This window comes from Colobus angolensis, unplaced genomic scaffold (assembly GCF_000951035.1).
Source record: "Colobus angolensis palliatus isolate OR3802 unplaced genomic scaffold, Cang.pa_1.0 Scaffold89, whole genome shotgun sequence".
In the NCBI taxonomy this organism is placed as follows: Eukaryota; Metazoa; Chordata; class Mammalia; order Primates; family Cercopithecidae; genus Colobus; species Colobus angolensis.
In genome coordinates this window covers 1,419,331-1,440,219 of record NW_012122820.1, presented here as the reverse complement: position 1 = coordinate 1,440,219, position 20,889 = coordinate 1,419,331, and the positions used below count along the sequence as shown (strand labels likewise).

Sequence of the window (20,889 nt, the reverse complement as noted above, 5' to 3'; positions counted from 1 at the left end):
CCCCTCCCCGCTTCCCCCTCCGCCGCCCCGTACTCACTGCCACGTCCCCATCCTGCCGTCCCCTCCCAGCTCTCGGGGACACTGTCAGGCGGGCGGCGCGTCCCCTGCGGCCCAGCTCAGCCGCCTGGGCCAGGATGGAGACTCCGCTCCTGTGGGGCTCAGGGATTGTTGGGGATTCCATTTGGGAAAAAAGCCACCAGGTCATTCACTGCCCAGCCGGCTCGGGGACCCCACTGGCTGCCCTTTCCTAAGCGGGAGCCCTGGCGCTGCCCTTCCCGGGTTCCCTGGGGCCCTCTTCGCTCCCCCCTTCCGAGGACCCCGCCCAGCAGGCCATGCCCAGGCCTCTGCCCCTGGCCCACAGGACGCGGGTCTCCATGCCCCCGGCTGGAGGCAGCAGGCAGCTCGGCCAACGGTCGGGCCAGCTGGTTCCCTTCAGGGGCAGCCTTGCCCCTCTCCCGCCCCGTCTCCCCCCCCACCCACGGGGCTGTAACCCGAGCCACTGCCTCCCCTCCAGATCCTCCCCGGCGGCTCTGCGGCCCGGGCCCCCGCGCCGTGCTGCCCCATGCGGCCCTGAGCCCCACAGCAAGTCCGCCATGGGCCGCGGGGCCCGTGTCCCCTCGGAGGCCCCGGGGGCCGGCGTCGAGCGCCGCTGGCTTGGAGCCGCGCTGGTCGCCCTGTGCCTCCTCCCCGTGCTGGTGCTGCTGGCCCGGCTGGGGGCCCCGGCGGTGCCGGCCTGGAGCGCAGCGCAGGTGAGCGGCGGGCGGGGAGGCCAGGTGTCGGGGTGGGGGTTCTCACGTCTGTGGATCTGGTCTGTCTGGGGGCCCGCAGGACGTGTGCGGGGTGTGTGGGGTGTTTGAGGGTCCGGATGTGCGTCCCGAGGTCGGAGGGTCGGACGCCCCTGTGTCCAGTTGTTGGGAGGGGTGGGAGGCCGCGCCCTGCTGTTCAGCCCCTTCGCCTCCACTGCGCCGCGTTCCCAGGGACGTGCAACAGGACGCTCAGGTTAGGAGACCCGAAACCACAGGCAGACAGGACCCGCCACGCCCGCTCCCAGCCCTGGGCACCCCCACCCCCGTTTCCTTCCAGTCCATTTTCCGCGGCAGTTTTTGGCCCTGGGGACCGTCACCGATGCCTCCCACGCACGCTTTCTTCCCTGAAGGGAGACGCCGCTGCGCTGGGCCTCTCGGGGGTCCCCCCAACCCGGGTCCCGGGCCCACTGGCCCCCCGCAGACGCCGCTACACGCTGACTCCAGCCAGGCTGCGCTGGGACCACTTCAACCTCACCTACAGGTGCGCCCTGGCTTGGCCCTGGGGGAGGGGGCGCGGCCGGCCCCCGCTGAGCTCACTCTCCCTGCAGGATCCTCTCCTTCCCTCGGAACCTGCTGAGCCCGCGGGAGACGCGGCGGGCCCTGGCTGCCGCCTTCCGCATGTGGAGCGACGTGTCCCCCTTCAGCTTCCGCGAGGTGGCCCCCGAGCAGCCTAGCGACCTCCGGATAGGTGGGCGCCCGCCCCCGCCCCGGCCCGGCCGTGCCCGCCTGGCCTCTCAGCCCCGTGCTCCCCTCAGGCTTCTACCCGATCAACCACACGGACTGCCTGGTCTCCGCGCTGCACCACTGCTTCGACGGCCCCACGGGGGAGCTGGCCCATGCCTTCTTCCCCCCGCACGGCGGCATCCACTTCGACGACAGCGAGTACTGGGTGCTGGGCCCCACGCGCTACAGCTGGAAGAAAGGTGACCGTCCAGGCTGGCCTCCTGGAGGCCTCTCCTCCGCAGCGCAGTGGGCTGCCGCGGTCGGGCTTTGGGGCAGACGGCAGGAGGGACCTTCCGGGGTGGTGGCTGCTACTGGAGTTGAGCAGGCGAGGAGGGGAGCCCGTGGGAGCCCCCAGTCCCGGCAGCCCTGAACTCCCTTTCCCATCCCCCTGCGACTCTGGAGCGGGAGCAGGAGCTGCATTCCTGGGGGCCGAGCTCACCGCCTGGGCCCAGAACATTCTTATCTTTCCGTGGCTGCGGCGGAGGGCGGCTCCGCGGCTGCGCTCCAGCAGATGTGCCGGGCCTCGGGGAGCTGGCCCACGGGCGGCGGGGCTGGGCCCGGGGCTCCCAGGCGCTGACCCCCGGGGCCCGCAGGCGTGTGGCTCACGGACCTGGTGCACGTGGCGGCCCACGAGATCGGCCACGCGCTGGGCCTGATGCACTCACAGCACGGCCGGGCGCTCATGCACCTGAATGCCACGCTGCGCGGCTGGAAGGCGTTGTCCCAGGACGAGCTGTGGGGGCTGCACCGGCTCTACGGTGAGTCCCTTTGTGGGGCGGGAGGGCGGGGATGGGGCGGTCCTGAGCCAGGCCATGCTCCCCACGCTCCCGGCAGGATGCCTGGACAGGCTTTTCGTGTGCGCGTCCTGGGCACGGAGGGGCTTCTGCGACGCTCGCCGGCGCCTCATGAAGAGGCTCTGCCCCAGCAGCTGCGACTTCTGCTACGGTGATGCCCAGGGGCCGGGACGGGGCTGCGTGGGGGCTGGGGCTTGGCTATGGTCTGGGCTCCCACGGGCCGGGACGGGGCTGCTGGGGGCTGAGTCTTGGCTATGGTCTGGGCTGAGGGGACGCTGATGGGGCTCTTCCCCGACCCGGAGCAGAATTCCCCTTCCCGACGGTGGCCACCACCCCACCGCCCCCCAGGACCAAAACCAGGCTGGTGCCAGAGGGCAGGAACGTGACCTTCCGGTGCGGCCAGAAGATTCTCCACAAGAAAGGAAAAGTGTAGTAAGTGGGCGCCCTGGCGGGTCTTCAGGGTGGGCAGCCTGGGGCCCTGGGGCAGGGGTGCAGGGCAGGCAGTCGGTGGGGGCTGCGCCTGCAGGAGACACCCCGCCCCCCTGCAGCTGGTACAAGGACCAGGAGCCCCTGGAGTTCTCCTACCCCGGCTACCTGGCCCTGGGTGAGGCACACCTGAGCATCATTGCCAACGCCGTCAATGAGGGCACCTACACCTGCGTGGTGCGCCGCCAGCAGCGCGTGCTGACCACCTACTCCTGGCGAGTCCGTGTGCGGGGCTGAGCCCGGCTGATAAAGCACTTTCTCTCTGATGTCTTCTCGTTCATTCTTGGGAGGGCAGCGGGCAGTCTGGGCAGGTGGACACCCCAGCCCCTGGTCCACCAAGAGGTGGGCGTCCTTGGGGCCAGGCACCCCCTGCTTTCCTGCACAGCAGACGACAGATACAGCACAGGACAGGCTTTGCCAAGGTGGCCCCTGGGAAAGTGGGATAGTGGAGGCCGCAGTGCCGGGGACAGCACGTGGGGTACCCGGAAGCCTGGGTTCTGTCTAGGGCTTGCTCAGAGATGGGGGAGGGACGCGAGGGGAGCTTCCTGGGATGGGTCTCCAGGATCTTCTGCAAGGGGATGTGGGTGGAGGCTGGATTGGCACAGGGTGGAGCCCCCCTGGAGATAGGAGCACCCCTCCTGCCTGGGAAAGAGACTGGCCCACGTGGGGTCAGAGGCCACAGCCACCCACCCCACCCTCTTCCCCTAGAGCCTGGTGGTCTGCGACTCCCCTCCCACACATGGTCCCAGGCTACTGAAAGGAGGACACAGGGAGCTTTCCTCCAAGAATATCTTAATACATTTTAAAACTCGTAACAACCTGGTATAAAAACCTGCTGAGGCTGCCAGAATACCTGGGGCTGGGGGTTGGGGGCCAGGGGCCTGTGTGGACAGCGCTGCCTGGACGAGCGAGTTGGGGCAGGAAAGCATCACTCATCCCAACACAGGAACAGGCCTCCAGCTCCAAAGATCAAATAATCGACCCGACTTCCACCTGCTCCTTTCCCAATCATGGCCCAGCCAGGCCGGTGTGTCGAGTGGGAGAGGGTGTGGGGGGGTTTGTACTGCCCCAAGTAGGTGCCCGCAGATGCCCACCCTCTCCTCCCTGGGCAAGTCAGGGAGACCTGAAAACACAGCTCTTTCCTCCACAACAAGGAATATGATTTAATTCTACAAATTTACAAACCAAAATACAAAAACAAAACATGGAAATAAGATGAGGAGTTCCGAGTCTCATGGCAGCTCCAGGCGCAGTAGCCGCGCCTGTGGTCCCAGCTGAGTTCTCCCCAGGACGGGGTCCACTATGACCTTCAGAACTTGAGGCTGAAGCCGGGGCCCGCGGCGGAGGCGCCCTGGTTCGTGGTGGTGAGGTGGAAGCCCGTCTCTTTCAGGTCGTCGTCGCCCTAGGGCCAGTCGGCTACCGTGAGGACCCGGCCCCAGCCAGCCCACCTGTGGGCACGCCCCACCCGCCAGGCCCTCACCAGCTGGCTGTAGCCCAGGCCTCCCTCAGGGGGCCTCGGGCTGGTGCCCCGCTTCACGCGCTGCTGCTCACTCTTGGCAGGCCACGTGGGGAACATGGAAGGATCGATGGGGAGGGGAGTCTCGCGGAAATACTCGTGCTTGAGGCCATCCTCAGCGCTGATCCTCCTCCCGGGAAAGTAGGTCAGGAACCTGCGGGGAGAGGCCCAGAGGCCCGGGAAGTGCTTGGGTGCTCCACTAGGTCCCCCAGAGATGGGCTGTGTTGGGACAGGGCTCAGGGCATGGGGCACCAGGCACCAGAACAGTTCTGGAAAGTGGTGAGCCAGCAGGTGGGCCTGGGACCGGGAAGCCCCCACTATGGCTCGGGACCTCCTGCCGCCGGCTGCACTGGGCTCACTTGTTCATAAGGTCGAAGCCCTGGTCTGAGAGCAGGGCCCCGAAGCGCTTGCGGAGGTTGTTGTAGGGGTACTCGCTGAAGGTCATCTTCTTCACTGCTGGGAGCTCGTTGTAGCCGGGCCAGATTTTTTCACTGGGGGTCCCCAGGTCCTGAAAGACAGAGGTGTTTCAACAGCCACGCCACGTGGCCCATGGTGTTGGCACCTGTGTCCCAGCAGAGAAGACAAACCACCAGGAGGGCTCTCGGTGGCCCCGGTCCCCATCTCAACCCAGCACCGTTGTGCCCCCCAGCCCAATTCCTGCAGCTCCTGCACAACCCCACAGCACACCTGCAGCAGGGCCCAGACCCACCTTGAACACTTTGTTGATCTGATCGATGTCCGACTTCCCGGGGAACAGAGGCTTCTGAGTCAGCAGCTCCCCGAAGATGCAGCCCACCGACCACATGTCGACAGCCGTGGAGTATTCCTGAGGACAGGAGAGGCGCTCAGGAGGGCCAGGGCCCGCGGAGCTGTGGGAGACTGCATGGGGGGCAGGGGAGGCTCTCAGATGCCCAGGACTCACCTTGGCTCCAAGCAGCAGCTCTGGGGCACGGTACCACAGGGTCACCACGACCGGGGTGTAGGCCTTCAGAGGAGATCCGTACTCCCGCGCCAGCCCGAAGTCACCCACCTGCAAGGACAGACGGGCGGCTGTGGGGGGCCGGGCAGGTCTCCCTGGGATGGGCCACTCAGTGGGGGGGGGGGGCTCACCTTGAGGATGCCAGCGTGGCTCAGCAGCAAGTTGGACGTCTTGAGGTCACGGTGCAGGATCCAGTTGTCGTGCAGGTGCTTCACCCCCCGCAGCAGCTGGATCATCAGGGTCTTCACCTCCCCTGGGAGGGAGCGAGACAGGCTCCCATGTGGACCTGACCGCCCTCAGCCCAGGGCATTTAGGGTGGCCCAATTGCCTCAGCAGCAACACAGGCTTCTCAGGGCTTTCCCTGTGGATGCAGCTGGCCCTCCCTGCAGCAGTGTCACCGCGGGGGCGACCAGGACACTGCTCCCGCTTGTGTGCCAAGAGGCCTGGGGCGCGCTGTACCTGGCAGGAAGGGCTGCTTCATGGTCTCCATCAGGCTCTTGAGGTCGTGCTCCACGTAGTTCATCACGATGTAGATCTTGTCCATGTTGCTGCCCACCACGATCTCCTGCAGGGCATGGCTCTGTGGGTGCTGGGCACCTCAGGGCCCCCCCAACCCCTGCCACCCCCCGAACCCGGGCGCAGATGCTGAGGGACAGTAAGGACCTCCAGTGCCACCCGGGGGGTGAATGCTTGCTTCTGTGTGGTCTGTGAAGGGCTTTGCTAAGCGCAGGGGAGTGTATAGGAAGCACCTGGCCCCAGGACAGCACCAGGACCACATGGGGCCGTCGGAAAAGCCTTCCCCCCAGGGTGTGCGCGGTGGGGCCAGGCTCACTCTAACGGTGACGATGTTGGGATGCTGGGCCTTGAGGATGGTGTTGATCTCCCTCAGCGACGTGATCGGGAAGCCCTCCTTCTCCTTCTCCATCTTCAGCCGCTTCAGAGCCACAATTTCATCTGTGAAGAAAACAGACGGCACCGAGAGGCATTCTCAACATCACGGTCCGACAGCGGACTTGCTCAGTGAGGATCACAGGCAGTGCCCAGAGTGCATTTCACGGAGGGGATCTCGTTCTAGGTGGAGGCACGTGGGCACCAGGAGAATGCCCCATCCGAGGTCATGGCAACACCCACGGACCAACGACTTCCCCACTCTCAATGCACCATGGACACCCACAGGCACCTACAGCCACATACAGCCACCTGGGATCCCAGCGGCCACGCTGACTCCATGTCAACTTCCCCAACAGAGCTGGTCTTACCTGGGATCCCAGTGGCTGACTCCCCAACAGAGTCCCCGGCTCACACGCCTGCTGGGCGGGATGCTGGGAATGCAAACCTGCAGACCAGCCCTGGCGCAGACCACTCCATGCGCTGGGTCTTGGCCCTGTGGGGCAGGCCGCCTGCTACTGCGAGGGAGTGGCAAAGCCCCAGGGCCAGGCTGACCTCTGGCTTCTGGAGACGCTGAGAGGTCCAACCTCCAGTAGCTGCTCAGGTGAGGCAGGACCTCTCGGGCGGCCAGGCCCTGCCCCACTTCCCCTTGTCTTTGTGGGGTGAGCCGGGACTCCACCCACCTGTTTTCTTATCTTTTGCTCTGTAGACCACTCCATAGGTGCCCTCCTCAATCCTGTTCAGGCACTGGAACTCCTCGACGCTCCGGCAGCCCTGGGGAGGGAGCGGCTACGTGAGGTCTCAGTGGCCATGCCAGCTGGAAGGAGGGCGGCTGCGTCCACGGGCACGGCACAGCTGGCGCCGGGCGGCTGCAGGGCAGAGCTGTGGGACTGGGCAGGGGGTAGGGCTGGGAGCAGCTAAGTTCTCAAAGTCTGTTTCCTTGCAAGCCCATGTGACACTTTATTGTGAAACAAAACCAGTGTGAACAGAAGGCCACCCCAGCCAGGTGTGAGGGCTCAGGCCTGTAACTCCAGCACTTCAGGAGGGCAAGGCAGGAGGACTGCTTGAGTCCAGGAGTTCAAGACCAGCCTCGCCAACACAGCAAGACTGTTTTCTTTTTTTTTTTTTTCTTTTTTGAGATGGAGTCTCGCTCTGTCACCCAGGCTGGAGTACAATGGCGAGATCTCGGCTCACTGCAACCTCCACCTCCTGGGCTCAAGCGATTCTCCTGCCTCAGCCTCCTGAGTAGCTGGGATTACAGGCACGCGCCACCATGCCTGGCTAATTTTTGTATTTTTAGTAGAGATGGGGTTTCACCATGTTGGTCAGGCTGGTCTCGAACTCCTGACCTCGTGATCCACCCACCACCTCGGCCCCCCAAAGTGTTGGGATTATAGGTGTGAGCCACTGTGCCCGGCCAAAACTGTTTTCTACAAAATTAAAAATTTAGCCAGGCATGGTGGCTTGCGCCTGTAGTTCTAGCTACTCAGGAGGCCGAGATGGGAGGATTGTCTGAGCCTGGGAGGTGTAGGCTGCAGTGAGCCTCCACTCCACTCCACAATTAAGCCACTCCACTCCAGCCTGGCGATAGAGCCAGACCCAGTCTCCAAAAAAAAGGCCATCCAGAGAGTGTCCCTGTCAAACTGGGTGCGCCCCCTGCTTGTACTAGGATGACACTGAGGACGGGTACTACCTGCCAGGTGCAGCATGGCACCCCATGCCACGGCACCTCCCCCTGCCTGTACCTTGGGGCCGGTGCCCAGGCCGGATGTCACGTACTCCGGGTGGCCTGTGGCCCAACGCCTATGCTCAGGAACACTAAGGGGCAGAGGCGCTCACAATGCATAGAGCAGTCGACAGAGGCCTGCCGCATGTGCCAGAGAGAACGTCTCCCCACAGGCACCAAGGAGGGGCCGAGTCCCTGCAGGTCTCCCAGGCCCCGAGGCCACTGGCACCTTCTCAGGCCTGTGCCTTCCAAACCGCTCCAAGCAACATCCTGCCTCACTGACAGCTGCCTGAACAAAAGGCTTCTGGCCACACACATCTACACTGACTCCCGCAGCCACCATCCAAGCCCTGCACAGATGCTGGGAACAAGGCCTTGGTGCCTACATAACCCACCCACGCAGGGGTCAACTGGAGGGCACTGTTCTCCAGTGCGGAGGAGGACACAGCTCAGGTGGCAGTGACAGCAGGGCAGCCGCACACCCAGGCTGCCTGCCTTCCAAGCTGCGGGCACCTCCCTGTCCACCCAGTTCCGTCCAGCACGAGAAAGAGGCAGGAACCAGAAGCACGAGGGGCCAGCGGCTGTGCCTGCCCCTCACTGCCCGGGTGGGCCCCGCAGCCCTGTGAGGAGACAGACGCCAACACGGGGGCCAGGCTTCGCTCAGCCCCTGCGGTAACTCCAACCGCCAATGCAGACAGCGACCCGGGGCGAGGGGAGGGCCTGACCTGCAGGGCCGGCAGGTACTTGGGCAGCTCCTGCTTGAGCTCGATGGGTGACAGGGCAGGGGAATCGGGCACGTAGTCGCCCTCTGTCAGGGCGCTGCTCTGCGGCGTCCCCTCACCCACTTCTTCCTCTGCTTCTTCACTTTCCCCGGAATCTCGGTCAAACCGTGACTCTGGAACTGGAAAAGTTGAACCTAATTATGAAGCTAGGACAAGCAAGGATCACGAACCTCCTCCTGCCCCGGGGACATGAAGCGCGTGGCAGGGCTGCCCTGTGTCCTGCTGGCAGGTGCTAGTGCTGGGCTCTCGCCCCCTGGACCCCAGGCACTGAGGCCTAGGAGTGCTGGCAGGCTCGGCTGAGAAAGAGCCCAAATGCTGAGCTGGGAGGAGGTACGTGGTGTCCCGCAGGGGACACGCCTGGATCCATGTCCCCCAGGCGGAGACACAGCCTCACTGCCGGCCGGAGGCCAGGCCAGGCCTCCACTCTGCAGGGACAGGCCGAGCCACCATCGGACTGGCCTCCCCTGTGGGGAACTGGGCCTGGGCTTTCCAGCTCCGCGGCCCTGCTGGGCACACAGGATGTCCTTGGTTAGCACTGTGCCTCACTGAGGAACGCGGGCCCCACCGGCACAGAGTGGAGGGGCCAATGAATCAGGCAGCCTGGACCCAGCCCCTGGCGTGCCCCATGCCTCGCAGGACCAGCTGTCTTAAGAGAGGGCCGCTGCACTTGGAGACAGACAAGGAGGGTGCTCTGTCTCCAAGGAGGCCTCTTACCAACCAAGAGGTGGTTTTCATTTTCTCGTTCTTCATCTTCACTCATTTCTTCCTCACTTACTTCTTCTGCAAGAGAAAGGAGGCGTCTGCTCAGACCAGCACTGAGGTGAGTACTGCCACAGGCAGGATGCAGGCTCCGCTTCAGCTAAGCAACAAGTGTTCCCAAGAATCGACACAGAGGCCAGGCGTGGTGGCTCACACCTGTAATCCCAGCACTTTGGGAGGCCAAGGCGGGTGGATCACCTGAGGTCAGGAGTTCGAGACCAGCCTAGCCAACATAGTGGAACCCTGACTCTACTAAAAATACAAAAATTAGCCAGGTGTGGTGGCCCACGCCTGTAATCCCAGCTACTTGGGAGGCCGAGGCAGGAGGATCGCTTGAACCCGAGAGGCGGAGGTTGCCGTGAGCCGAGATCATGCCATTGTGCTCCAGCCTGGGCAACAGAGCAAGATTTCGTCTCAAAAAACAAACAAAAGAATCTATGTGGAGGTGTCCTGAGAAAGTCCTAGATAGAAGGGAGTTTCAACTCCCCCGCCCACCAGCTATTTCTCTGCAGTTTCTAACACTACAGTGAAGTCACAACACCTCACAGTCACCGTGGCGACTCACCAGCAGAGTGAAGTCACAACACCTCACACAGTCGCCACAGCGACTCACCAGCAGAGTGAAGTCACAACACCTCACACAGTCGCCACGGCAACTCACCAGCAGACTGCTCTGACACCTCCTCAGAGTTGCTGCCGGTCTCCTCCTCCTCCTCTTCCTCCTCCTCCTCTTCCTCCTCTGATTCTTCACTGGTGCTTCCTTCCTCCTCCTCCTCTTCCTCCTCCTCCTCTTCCTCCTCAGAACCTGAGCCTGATTCCGCTGTAGAAAGACAGCAGAGCGGAGGGTGAACTTGGGCCTTCCTGGCAGCAGTGGTCAAGGCCTTGGACAGGCGGGTCCAGGTACCTGATGAGGACTCGGCTGAGCTGGTCTTCCTCTCGCTGTCGCTGATGTCCTGTAAGTCGGACAGCAGGTCTCTTTCTTCCATTTTCTCTTCTTTCACTTATGAAATAAACCATTAAAGGTGAATTTGGGGAAATGCTTTTTAAACAAACAAAGTAACACCACCCCAAAACTAGTGCCTTTCGCATGATTAACTTCACTTGGTAAGAAACCAGCTTATCCACAGATGCTGGAAGCCACTTCTCTAATGGGGCCAGTGGCAAGGTCCCAGTGGATAAACACACGTTGTGTGTCCTGGCTGCACACAGACACTCATGGTCTCTCTCACAACACGAGAGGACTTCAGCCAGCACATCTAGCATTTTCTTCTGAAGACATTACTTAGCTGGGCTTTCATTACATGAATTTTACCAATTTATGCCACACATCCCCCAGAAAAGACTCACACCGTCCTGGCCTCACCTGGCTTCCGGCTGTCTCCCAGCTCGAACCGCTCCCGCGGCGGCCGCGGCGGGCTTCGACTCCAGTGGCTGGCTTTCACTTTGTCGCTGTAGTCCTCTCTCATCGTTCGGTGATGTGCAGACACTGGCGTGCAGGGCAGAGGGGGAGACGGCACTAGCAACACTGCCTTCCTCAAAAGGCCCCACCCAGGCACGGCTGCCTCGTCTCCCACACCCACACCTGGCAGACACACGCACAGCGCGCACACGGTGCTGACGGCATCGGGGTCAGAGGCTAAGAAGCCCAGGCAGAAAAGGCTCCAACCTGGAGGCCGTGAGCCCAAGGACCCAGGTGGACCTTCCAGACTGATCTTCACTGGTCAAAAAGCAAGGGGCGGGAGAAGATTCTGGAAAGATGGAGTAGGAGGCACTGGGAATCAGTCTCCCCACCTAGATAGCAGTTGCTTCACAGGTCAGTCCTGTGCAACTACTGAGGTGCTCTGGAGTCTACCGAAGGTTTGCAACGTCAGGGGACATCTTGGCGAGTAAATTGTGATTCATTAATCAACGTCACCTCTTCACACATTTAGTGGCTCCCACCCCACTCCCCCCATGGCAAGCAGCAGCCTGCATGCAGCTCGCCAGACCCAGGAGGGCAGACGGACACACGCACCCGAGGTCAGTGTGATGACTGCGCGTCCCACCCCAGAGGCATGAAGAGGCAGCAGCCACGGCTGCCCCCCAGGCTGAAGGTACTTCTAGGGCATGAGCGCCACGTCCCCCTTTGCCCCCTTCATTTCTCTCTTTTCCCCCTTTAGGAGGCAGACATGTCAGGACAAAAACATGAGAAACAGCTGTATTGACGGGAACGTTAAAGAGCATCTGCACATGGCCAGGGAGAGGCACAGGCTCGGAAAAGACCCCCGAAGAGCCCAAGTTTCCACAACAGGCCGACCCCAGACACAGCCCAGCACGACCAAACCAGCACGAGCACACCCTTGAGTGGCGACCAGGAAGAATCGCATCATGAGATTCAAATGTCCATTTTTTTGACTAAGAAAAACACAAGAGAAACAAAGAAACAGGAGAGTATGTCCCATTCAGAGGGAAAAAAATAAGCCAACAGACACCGTTCCTGAAAATCACCTGATGGTAGATGTCCCAGACGAAGACTTAAGGAACTGTCTTAACCTTCAGTTCCTCAGAGAACAAAAGGAAGATGTGGAGAAAATCAAGAAAATGACGCGTGAACACGCCGGAAATATCAACAGAGACAGAAGATCCAACGAGAAACCAGAGAGAAATTCCAGAGCTAATAAGTACATATTCACAACAAACACTAAAAAGTAAATATTCACAACAGAAACTCATTTCCTCTGCCTGAAGACACAACAATAAAATCACGTCATCTGAGGAAAAAGCAGAAGAGACTGAAGAAAAGTGAGCAGTGCTCAGGGGCCTCGGGGACCCCAAGAGATCCGTGGGAGTCCAGGAAGGAGGAGAGGAACAGAGAGGGTATCTGAAGAATTACTTAAAACCCCCCACATGTGATGAAAAACATGAATGTAAACATTAGAGAGGCTCAGTGAACTCCAGGTAGAATGAAATCAAGAGACCCACACGAAAACCCGAAGCCAAAGAGAATCTTAAAAGCATCCAAGGGATCCTCAGTAAGATCATCAGCGTTCTCACCAGAAACTCTGGAGACCAGAAGACAACGGGCTGAAACATTGTAAGTGAAAAGGAAAAACTGTCCGCTAGGCATGAGGGTTCCTCGAGCCCAGGAATTCAAGAGCAGCCTGGGCAATACAGGGAGACCTTGTTTCTACTGAAAAATGAGCCGAGGGTGGTGCCACACGCCTGTCGTCCCAGCCACGCGGGAGGCTGAGGTGGGAAGATTACTTGTGCCCAGGAGTTCGAGGTTGCAGTGAGCTATGATTGCTCCACTGCACTCCATCCTGGACAACAATATACATGTTTCATCACAGTTTCTAAAAACTGGGGAAATAAAAAAGGAAGGGGTGGCCAGCTGCGGTGGCTCATGCCTGTAATCCTAGCACTTGGAGAGGTAGAGGCAGGCGGATCACCTGATGTCAGGAGTCTGCGACCAGCCTGGCCAATATGGTGAAACCCTGTCTCCACTAAAAATACAAAAATTAGCTGGGCGTGCTGGCGGGCGTCTGTAAACCCAGCTACTCCGCAGGCTGAGGCAGGAGGATTGCTTGAACCCAGGAGGCGGAGGCTGCAGTGAGCTGAGATAGCACCACTGCGCTCCAGCCTGGTGACAGAGCGAGACTCCGTCTTAAAAAAAATTAAAAAGGTAGGGGCAGGCCTGTAATCCCAACACTTTGGGAGGCCGAGGCAGGTGGATCACTTGAGGTCAAGAGTTCGAGACAAGCCGGTCAACATGGTGAAACCCTGTCTCTACTAAAAATACAAAAAGTTAGCTGAACATGGTGGCGGGTGCCTGTCATCCCTGCTACTCGGGAGGCTGAGGCAGGAGAATCACTTGAACCCGGGAGGCAGAGGTTGCAGGGAGCCGAGATCACGCCATTGCACTTCAATTTGGGTGACAAGAGCAAAACTCTCTCCAAAACAAAGGCAGGGGCAAAACCAAGCACAGGAACCAAGCACCCGCCTGTGACAGCAAGTGTCCGACACCAGGGGGCAGCAGACACGCGCCCGCCGAGCACAGCCGCCACCGCGCCGCCTACCTTCCCTGCGGGCCTCCCGCTCCTTGCGCCGCTCCTCCGCCCGCCGCTCGCGCTCCTTCTGCTCCCGCTGCTCCTTCTGCTGCTCCCGCATCTTGCGTTCCCGCTCCCGCTTCCTTTCTAACTGCTCCAGGCGGTCCCTGGAAGAGGCACACGCCATCATTCCCCCTAAACAGAAAGCTTGCTATCGCGTATACTGGCTTTCTATGTAGTTCGATACATGGAGGTTTTTTTTTTTTTTTTTTTTTAGACGGAGTCTCGCTCTGTCGCCCAGGCTGGAGTGCAGTGGCCGGATCTCAGCTCACTGCAAGCTCCGCCCTCCGGGTTCACGCCATTCTCCTGCCTCAGCCTCCCGAGTAGCTGGGACTACAGGCGCCCGCCACCGCGCCCGGCTCGTTTTTTGTATTTTTTAGTAGAGACGGGGTTTCACCGTGTTAGCCAGGATGGTCTCGATCTCCTGACCTCGTGATCCGCCCGTCTCGGCCTCCCAAAGTGCTGGGATTACAGGCTTGAGCCACCGCGCCCGGCCTCGATACATGGAGTTTTTCTTTTACTTTCCTTTTTTTTTGGGACGGAGTCTCGCTCTGCCCCCCAGGCTGGAGTGCAGTGGCGCAATCTCGGCAACCTCCGCCTTCCGGGTTCAAGCGATTCTCCTGCCTCAGCCTCCGGAGTAGCTGGGACTACAGGTGCCCACCACTCCCAGCTAATTTTTGTATTTTTAGTAGAGACGGGGTTTTACCGTGTTGGCCAGGATGGTCGCGATCTCCTGACCACGTGATCCACCCGCCTCAGCCTTTCAAAGTGCTGGGATTACAGGCTTGAGCCACCGCGCCCGGCCGCTTTTCTTTTCTTTTTTTTTTTTTTTTTTTTGAGACAGCGTCTTGCTCAGTTGCCCAGGCTGGAGTGCGGTGGCACGATCTCGGCTCACTGCAGCCTCCGCCTCCTGGGTTCAAGCGATTCTCGTGTCTCATCCACCCGAGTTGCTGGAATTACAGGCGTGTGTTACCACACAAGGCTGATTTTTGCATTTTTAGTAGAGACAGGGTCTTGAACTGGCCTCAACTGATCCTCCTGCCTCTGCTTCCCACAGTGCTGCGATTACGGGCATGAGCCACTTTGCTGGCCAATATACACATTCTGAGAGCTCTGTCCCCAATGAGTCACACGAGTAGTCTGGGAGACGTAGTGAAACCCTGTCTCTACAAAAATCAGAAACCTAGCTGGGCATGGTGGTGTGCAACGCTGATCCCAACTACTCAGGAGGCACAGGTGAGAGGACTGCTTGACCAGGAGTGAAACCTTGTCTCGAAAAACAAACAAAAAGACACCCCACCGGTTCTAACATATTTCTGTTTAGTAGCTCTAAAACACGAGAATTTCCTTAAGTATGTATGACAACCAAATTTAAACCCAAATTAACTGAGATAAATCTGCACAGGCTTTAAAACAAAAACAAAAACAAAAACAAAACACAGGCAGAAAAGCCTGTTAGGAAAAGTGGGGATAAGGCCACAGACTCAGGCCGAGGCCCCGGTGCTAACTGTGACGCAATGGATTGTCTGGGCACATGGACCCCAGACCACTTCCCACCTACGTGGGCATGAACGTGATAAGGGAGGGGCGGGGGAAACTCCCTGAAAAGGCGTCATTGGGAATGTAGGAGCTATGAGTGACCGAATATCTGCAGTTGGCTGCATCATAAAGCAGCCAAATAACTAACATTGATCCGTGAGAGTCAATTTTTCCTGTTCCTCTAGAGTTAAGCCCAGACACAATATGAAAAATACGCTTTTAAAAAAAAGGTATCACTATACACACAGAGAAACGAACACACCTAAGAAATGGGAACAATGGAAAAAGGCCTACAGTCTAGCAGTGCACAGCACTGTGCCAATGCTGGTCTACATCGGATGTCACCGCTGGAGGAGGCTGGATAGAGGCTTTCGGGATTCCAGGTGCTACTTTCAAATTCTCGTGAATCCTAAACTACTTCAAAATAAAAGCTGACACATAAAATTCGACCACTGAATCCAATGATTTCTAGCAAATTGATGAAGTTCTGCAACCATCAGTCACCACGAGCCAGTTTTCGGCATTTCCATCACCAACCCCGTTCCTCGTGGGCACCTGTAGTCCAGGACCCAGCACTCCGGGCGACTGTTCTGCCGTCTCTACAGCGTCTGCACAGCAGGGTCTGCTACTTTCCTGCCTTCTCATCTCTTCAGGTGAAGAAAGCCTTGGTTAATGAACTAACAACCTCGTAAGTGCCTTCTCTAAGCATTGCTGTAGCTGCATCTCTAAATTTTGACACTTTCTTTTCTTTTTTTTCTTGACGGAGTCTTGCTCTGTCACCCAGGCTGGAGTGCAGTGGCCTGATCTCCACTCACTGCAAGCTCCGCCTCCCGGGTTCACGCCATTCTCCTGCCTTAGCCTCACGAGTGGCTGGGACTACAGGTGCCCGCCACCACGCCCGGCTAATTTTTTGTATTTTTAGTAGAGATGGGGTTTCACGGTGCTAGCCAGGATGGTCTTGATCTGACCTCGTGATCTGCCTGCCCACCTCGGCCTCCCTAAGTGTTGGGATTACAGGCGTGAGCCACTGCGCCTGGCCACATTGTTTTCATTTTTATTTACTCCAAAATATTTTCTGTTTTCCTTATAATTATTTCTATGAGCCACGGGTTATTCAGAATTGTGTTGTTAGATTTCCTAACGTTTGAAGATTTCCCCAGGTTTCTTTCTGTTGTTAATTTCTAATTTAATTCTTTTGTAGTGCAATGGCACAATCTCGGCTCACTGCAACCTCCCCCTCCCAGGTTCAAGCAGTTCTCCTGCCTCAGCCTCCCGAGTAGCTGGTGTTACAGGTGCCCACCAGCACGCTTGGCTAATTTTTGCACTTTTAGTAGAGACGGGTTTTACCATGTTGGCCAGGCTGGTCTCGAACTCCTGACCTCAGATGACCTGCCCACCTCGGCCTCCCAAAGTGCTGGGTTTGCAGGCATGAGCCACCGTGCCTGGCTGACATTTCGAACTCTAATTAATAAGTGATGGATTTCTTTCCATTCGATCAGTGTTTGCTTCACGGATTTTGGGCTCTGTGGTTAGATGCATTCACATGTGTCACTGCTGCTTCTTCCTGCTGCATTGGCCTTTTTGTGGCTGTGAAGTCCTTGCTCCTTGTTGTTTCTAGCTTTTTTTTTTTTGAGACAGGGTCTTGCTCTGTCGCCCAGACTGGAGTGCAGTGGCGCAATCTCGGCTCACTGCAACCTCCACCTCACTAGTTCAAGCGATTCTCATAACTGAGCCTCCTGAGGAGCTGGGACTACAGGCGCCCGCCACCACACCCCGTTGATTTTTGTATTTTTGGTAGAGATGGGGTTTCACCATGTTGGCCAGGCTGGTTTCTAATATTTCTTAATATATGTTTTATCTGGTATGAGTACAGCCATTCAAGCTCTCCTAGGAGCGCTGATGTTTGTACGCCGCACCTTTTCCCATTCTCTAGCAGACAGCATACAGTTAGATCTTGCTTTTCTATCTGATAATCGGCCCCGTCTGTTTGGGGCACAGACCTTTCACATGTCATATAATTACACACACGCTTGGATTTACTTTTTTTGCTTTGCTCTGTGTCTCTTTTATTCTTCCCTTTTTGATTTTAAATTACATATGTTTAGCACACCATACCATTTTAATTTGTTATTTGTACTTTTTAAAAAGTTGTTTTCTTAGTGGCTGCTCTAGGGATCACAGTATGCCTCACAATACTAGCTGAATTCCAGTAAAACATAAAGCTGTTGTAACACAGCTTCATTCCCTCTTCTTTGTGCAGTCCATTTGTGTTATATACCATGACAACACCGTGTCACTATTCTATACAACCGTAGTTCCAGTAAAACCTAAGATACGAGGAGAGATATTTATAGGATATTGATGTCAAGCTACACTTGCTATCTGCAGTGCCTGTCCTTCCTTCCTGAGGATTCAGGTTACCGTCTGGTGTCATTTCCATTCAACTTGAAGGTCTTCCTTTAGTGTTTCCCTTAAGGCAGGTCTCGCCAACAATGAACCTCACCAGTCTCTGCTTCTCAGGGAATGCTGTCTTTCATTCCCTTTCGCTTGGGTAGAACTGTTTTGACTCCTGGCTGACGGTTCTCCTCTTGAGCAGTTTGAGTGTGCCACTCCACTGCCTTCTGGCCTCCACTGTTTCTAAGAAGTCAGCGGCTGGCAGGATTGAAGCTCTGCTTTCATAGGATTGGTCATTCTTCTCTGAGGCCTTTCAACATTTTGTCTTTGGCTTTCGCCAGTTTGACTATGATGTGACTTTGTATTTATTCTAGTTCAAACTTCCTGTGCTCTTCAATGTGCAGATTTTTTTTTTTTAATTCAAATTTGGGAAGTTTTTAACCATTATTGTAAAAAATATATTTCCTCTCTCCTGATACCCCCATTGGACGTGTTTTGGTACCGCAGATGTTGTACCATAGGTTTCTGAGGCTCTGTTCATTTTTCTTGTTTTTTCTCTCTGTTCTTCAGAATGGATAATTCCTACTGCTCCATCAACAAGTTGTTTCCAAGCCTTTGCTAAATTCAACATCTGGACACTCAGACAGTTTCTACTGATGATGTTCTTCCTCAATACGGGTCACACTGTCATACTTGTTTGTGTTTTAGATAATACATTTGTAGCAATTCTGGATTCTAAGTTTTCCCTTTAGTGGTTACCACTGAGGCCTGTCTGGTTGTCTGTGAAATCTATCTCCCACATAGCTTATGGCCACCCCTATTCTTTCCCATAAGCCTATTTTAATTTTCAACCTTGGCTTCCTAGGGGTCACCACCGTGTGTACACAGCTTTGGCAATTAGCCAGCACTGGAAAGAGGCTGGGCTGAAATACCTCAAGCCACAGTAAGGCTTCCTTGGCCCACGGATGTGTGTGGACAGGGAGCACACTGAAAGTTCAGGCTTGATTCGCATCTGCGGCGGCTTCTATCTTCTGCGAGGCCCTTTCACACAGCTGCATCCTCAGGGCTGGTCAGACTGGGCTGGTCAGAAGTGGGCGGTGGCTGGAGCGCTCTCCAGTCTCTGCCACACGTCTTTGGCTAGATCACAGTTGCTCCTAACCTGTGCTTCATTCTAGCCGACCTCTTGGCCTTTTTTCCTTCCCTCCACTGAGGATGCTGGTGGACAAGGCCACTGCCCACTGCTCTAAATGGAGTAACCCTTTCCAAGGCAGCAAGGAAACTGCAGGTCCTGCAGCTGCCCTGTCCCAGTGGAACCCCGTGCTTCCCAAGTGCAGAGTGGAGGCAGTAAAGGGAGCAGCTCTCAGGCCAGAAGGTCAGATTCTTACTGCTTTCACCCACAGCTCAGCAGTTTTTCAAGCATCAGTGCTTCTCAGATTATCCTTATCAGTTTGTTTTTTGTCAGAGACAAGGTTTCCCTACGTTGCCCAGGCTGGCCTCATGCAGACCTCTGGCCTTGGCCTCCCAAGTAGCATCTGCTACCACACCCAGTTCTGGATTGGCTGATCTCAATTGGTCCTACCCACAAGTCTGCCCCCAACACTTTTCTCTCCTTCACTCTCCTGTCTATCCCTTCTGGGAAATCAATGACAGCTCAAATTTCATCTATCAACCTCCACACTTCTATCCCAAGCTCTACTCTCATGGGACAAGGCACACTTGGTGTCTGGCACAGGGCTTGGCATACATGAATGTTTCATACACTAACGGGAACTTGGCCAACTGAAACCTTGCCCACTCCCAGGTGGTCTCGGACCTTGACCTCTGGGCCTCAGCGTCTCCCACACTCTTTGGCATCAACAAGAACCAGTGCCCTTTCATCATCTTTACAGGCTGCTGGCAACCAGTCTGAAGAGGAAGAGCCACCACGCCCTTCCACTTCAGACTCCTCCCTTCCTGAAGCAGCTTGCAAGCTTTCTCTGGACTCACTCTCAAGGCAGAGATGGGCCTGCTTCCACCTGGCCTGTAGCCTTTTTCCTGGTTCATAAAACAGATGTGGGGCTACCCTGATGTTCTTTCTTATGAATCTGAGCTTATAAAGGGGAACGAACATACAGACTAATGCCCAGGAGTCCTAGGAGTCCAGTGTTGCGATTTCCAGACTGTTTCAAGGTTTCTGGGATCCCCCTTCTTCTTTCTTTTTGAGACAGAGTCTCACTCTGTCAACCAGGCTGGAGTGCAGCAGCGCAATCATGGCTTACTACAGCCTTGACCATCTAGGCTCGAGGGATCCTCCCACCTCAGCCTCCTAAAGTGCTGGGATTACAGGCGTGAGCCGCCGCACCCGGCCGGACGTGCAGATTTCTGATCCCTTCATTGTCTTCCCTCAATCAAATTACCCCTGTTCTTGACTTCCAGATGCAGTAAAAACTCACTCCCTCAGGACAGTTCTCTCGGCCAGCCTCGTCCCGTGTTCGCTGTGCTGTTTCTATCTACCACTTCTGCACCAAAGGTGACTTCTATGGCCAAATTCTTCGTCATTGCTGTGACGGGACACACGACCACACCCTTTCATTAAAGTCCTCAACTGACCCGCCCGCTCACCTCTCTCTCCTGGAATGCTCCCTTGCCATTTCCCTTCTCTTCTGTCTTTCCCATTCCCGGCGAGCTTTATCCTGTTCTTCTCGATGGCGTTTCCGACGTTCGTGCTCTCTTTCTTTTTCTTTCACTCTAGCATGCTTCCCTAATGAGAAATAATGAGTCATGCAAAGAAACTTCACTTCAAAAATTTCACGAGGCTGGGCATGGTGGCTCATGCATGTAATCCCAGCACTTTGGGAGGCTGAGGCGGGCGGATCACCTGAGGTCGGGAGTTCAAGACCAGCCTGGCCAACATGGTGAAACCCTGTCTGTATTAAAAATACAAAAATTAGCTGGGCGTGGTGGTGGGTGCCTGTAATCCCAGCTACTAAAGGAGGCTGAGGCAGGAGAATCGCTTGAAACTGGGAGGTGGAGATTGTGGTGAGCCAAAATCACGCCACTGCACTCCAGCCTGGGTGAAAGAATGAGACTCTGTCTCAAAAAAAAAAAAAAAACAAAAAACACATGAAAATGAAATTGAATCAAGAACATTAAATATTTAAATAATGATGCTAACGTTAAGTAACCATCATTTTTTTTTTTTTTTTTTTTAAGAGACAGGGTCTCCCTGTATCAGCCAGGCTGGTATGAACTCCTGGGCTCCAACGATCCCCCATCCTTGTCCTCCCAAAGCGCTAGGACTACACGCCTGGGCCACTGCACCCAGCCGAATAATCATGATTTTATGTTAAATAAAAAACTTTGAAAATAGAAAACTAGCCGGGCGCGGTGGCTCAAGCCTGTAATCCCAGCACTTTGGGAGGCCGAGACGGGC

At 56.7% G+C, this 20,889-nt stretch overlaps 2 protein-coding genes across 7 annotated transcripts in view; one reads left to right on the top strand and one right to left on the bottom strand.

Annotated features, from left to right (window-relative positions):
* The first annotated feature begins 80 nt into the window (after positions 1–80).
* Positions 81–3,075, top strand: MMP23B (matrix metallopeptidase 23B). The gene is made up of 8 exons (XM_011931004.1): positions 81–749; positions 1,157–1,287; positions 1,355–1,494; positions 1,562–1,729; positions 2,123–2,287; positions 2,364–2,474; positions 2,629–2,755; positions 2,872–3,075. Exons 1-8 carry the CDS (start codon positions 333–335, stop codon positions 3,044–3,046), a joined length of 1,434 nt encoding a protein of 477 aa, XP_011786394.1. The 5' UTR covers positions 81–332; the 3' UTR covers positions 3,047–3,075.
* Positions 3,076–3,584: 509 nt separating this feature from the next.
* Positions 3,585–20,889, bottom strand: part of CDK11B (cyclin-dependent kinase 11B) — a 29,021-nt gene continuing 11,716 nt past the window's right edge. For 4 of the 6 annotated variants that reach the window (XM_011930998.1, XM_011930999.1, XM_011931000.1 and 1 more), the window contains 16 exons: positions 20,079–20,217; positions 13,515–13,651; positions 10,823–10,945; positions 10,364–10,459; positions 10,121–10,279; positions 9,415–9,480; positions 8,644–8,819; positions 6,876–6,966; positions 6,137–6,258; positions 5,764–5,869; positions 5,436–5,557; positions 5,248–5,355; positions 5,035–5,151; positions 4,685–4,833; positions 4,290–4,479; positions 3,585–4,211 (listed from right to left, as the gene is read on the bottom strand). In XM_011930998.1, coding sequence (XP_011786388.1) covers positions 4,119–4,211; positions 4,290–4,479; positions 4,685–4,833; positions 5,035–5,151; positions 5,248–5,355; positions 5,436–5,557; positions 5,764–5,869; positions 6,137–6,258; positions 6,876–6,966; positions 8,644–8,819; positions 9,415–9,480; positions 10,121–10,279; positions 10,364–10,459; positions 10,823–10,945; positions 13,515–13,651; positions 20,079–20,217 — 1,994 coding nt within the window. In that variant the 3' untranslated portion in view covers positions 3,585–4,118. The remainder of the gene's footprint in view (positions 4,212–4,289; positions 4,480–4,684; positions 4,834–5,034; positions 5,152–5,247; positions 5,356–5,435; positions 5,558–5,763; positions 5,870–6,136; positions 6,259–6,875; positions 6,967–8,643; positions 8,820–9,414; positions 9,481–10,120; positions 10,280–10,363; positions 10,460–10,822; positions 10,946–13,514; positions 13,652–20,078; positions 20,218–20,889) is intronic. The other 2 variants (XM_011931002.1, XM_011931003.1) reach the window with 2 other exon arrangements.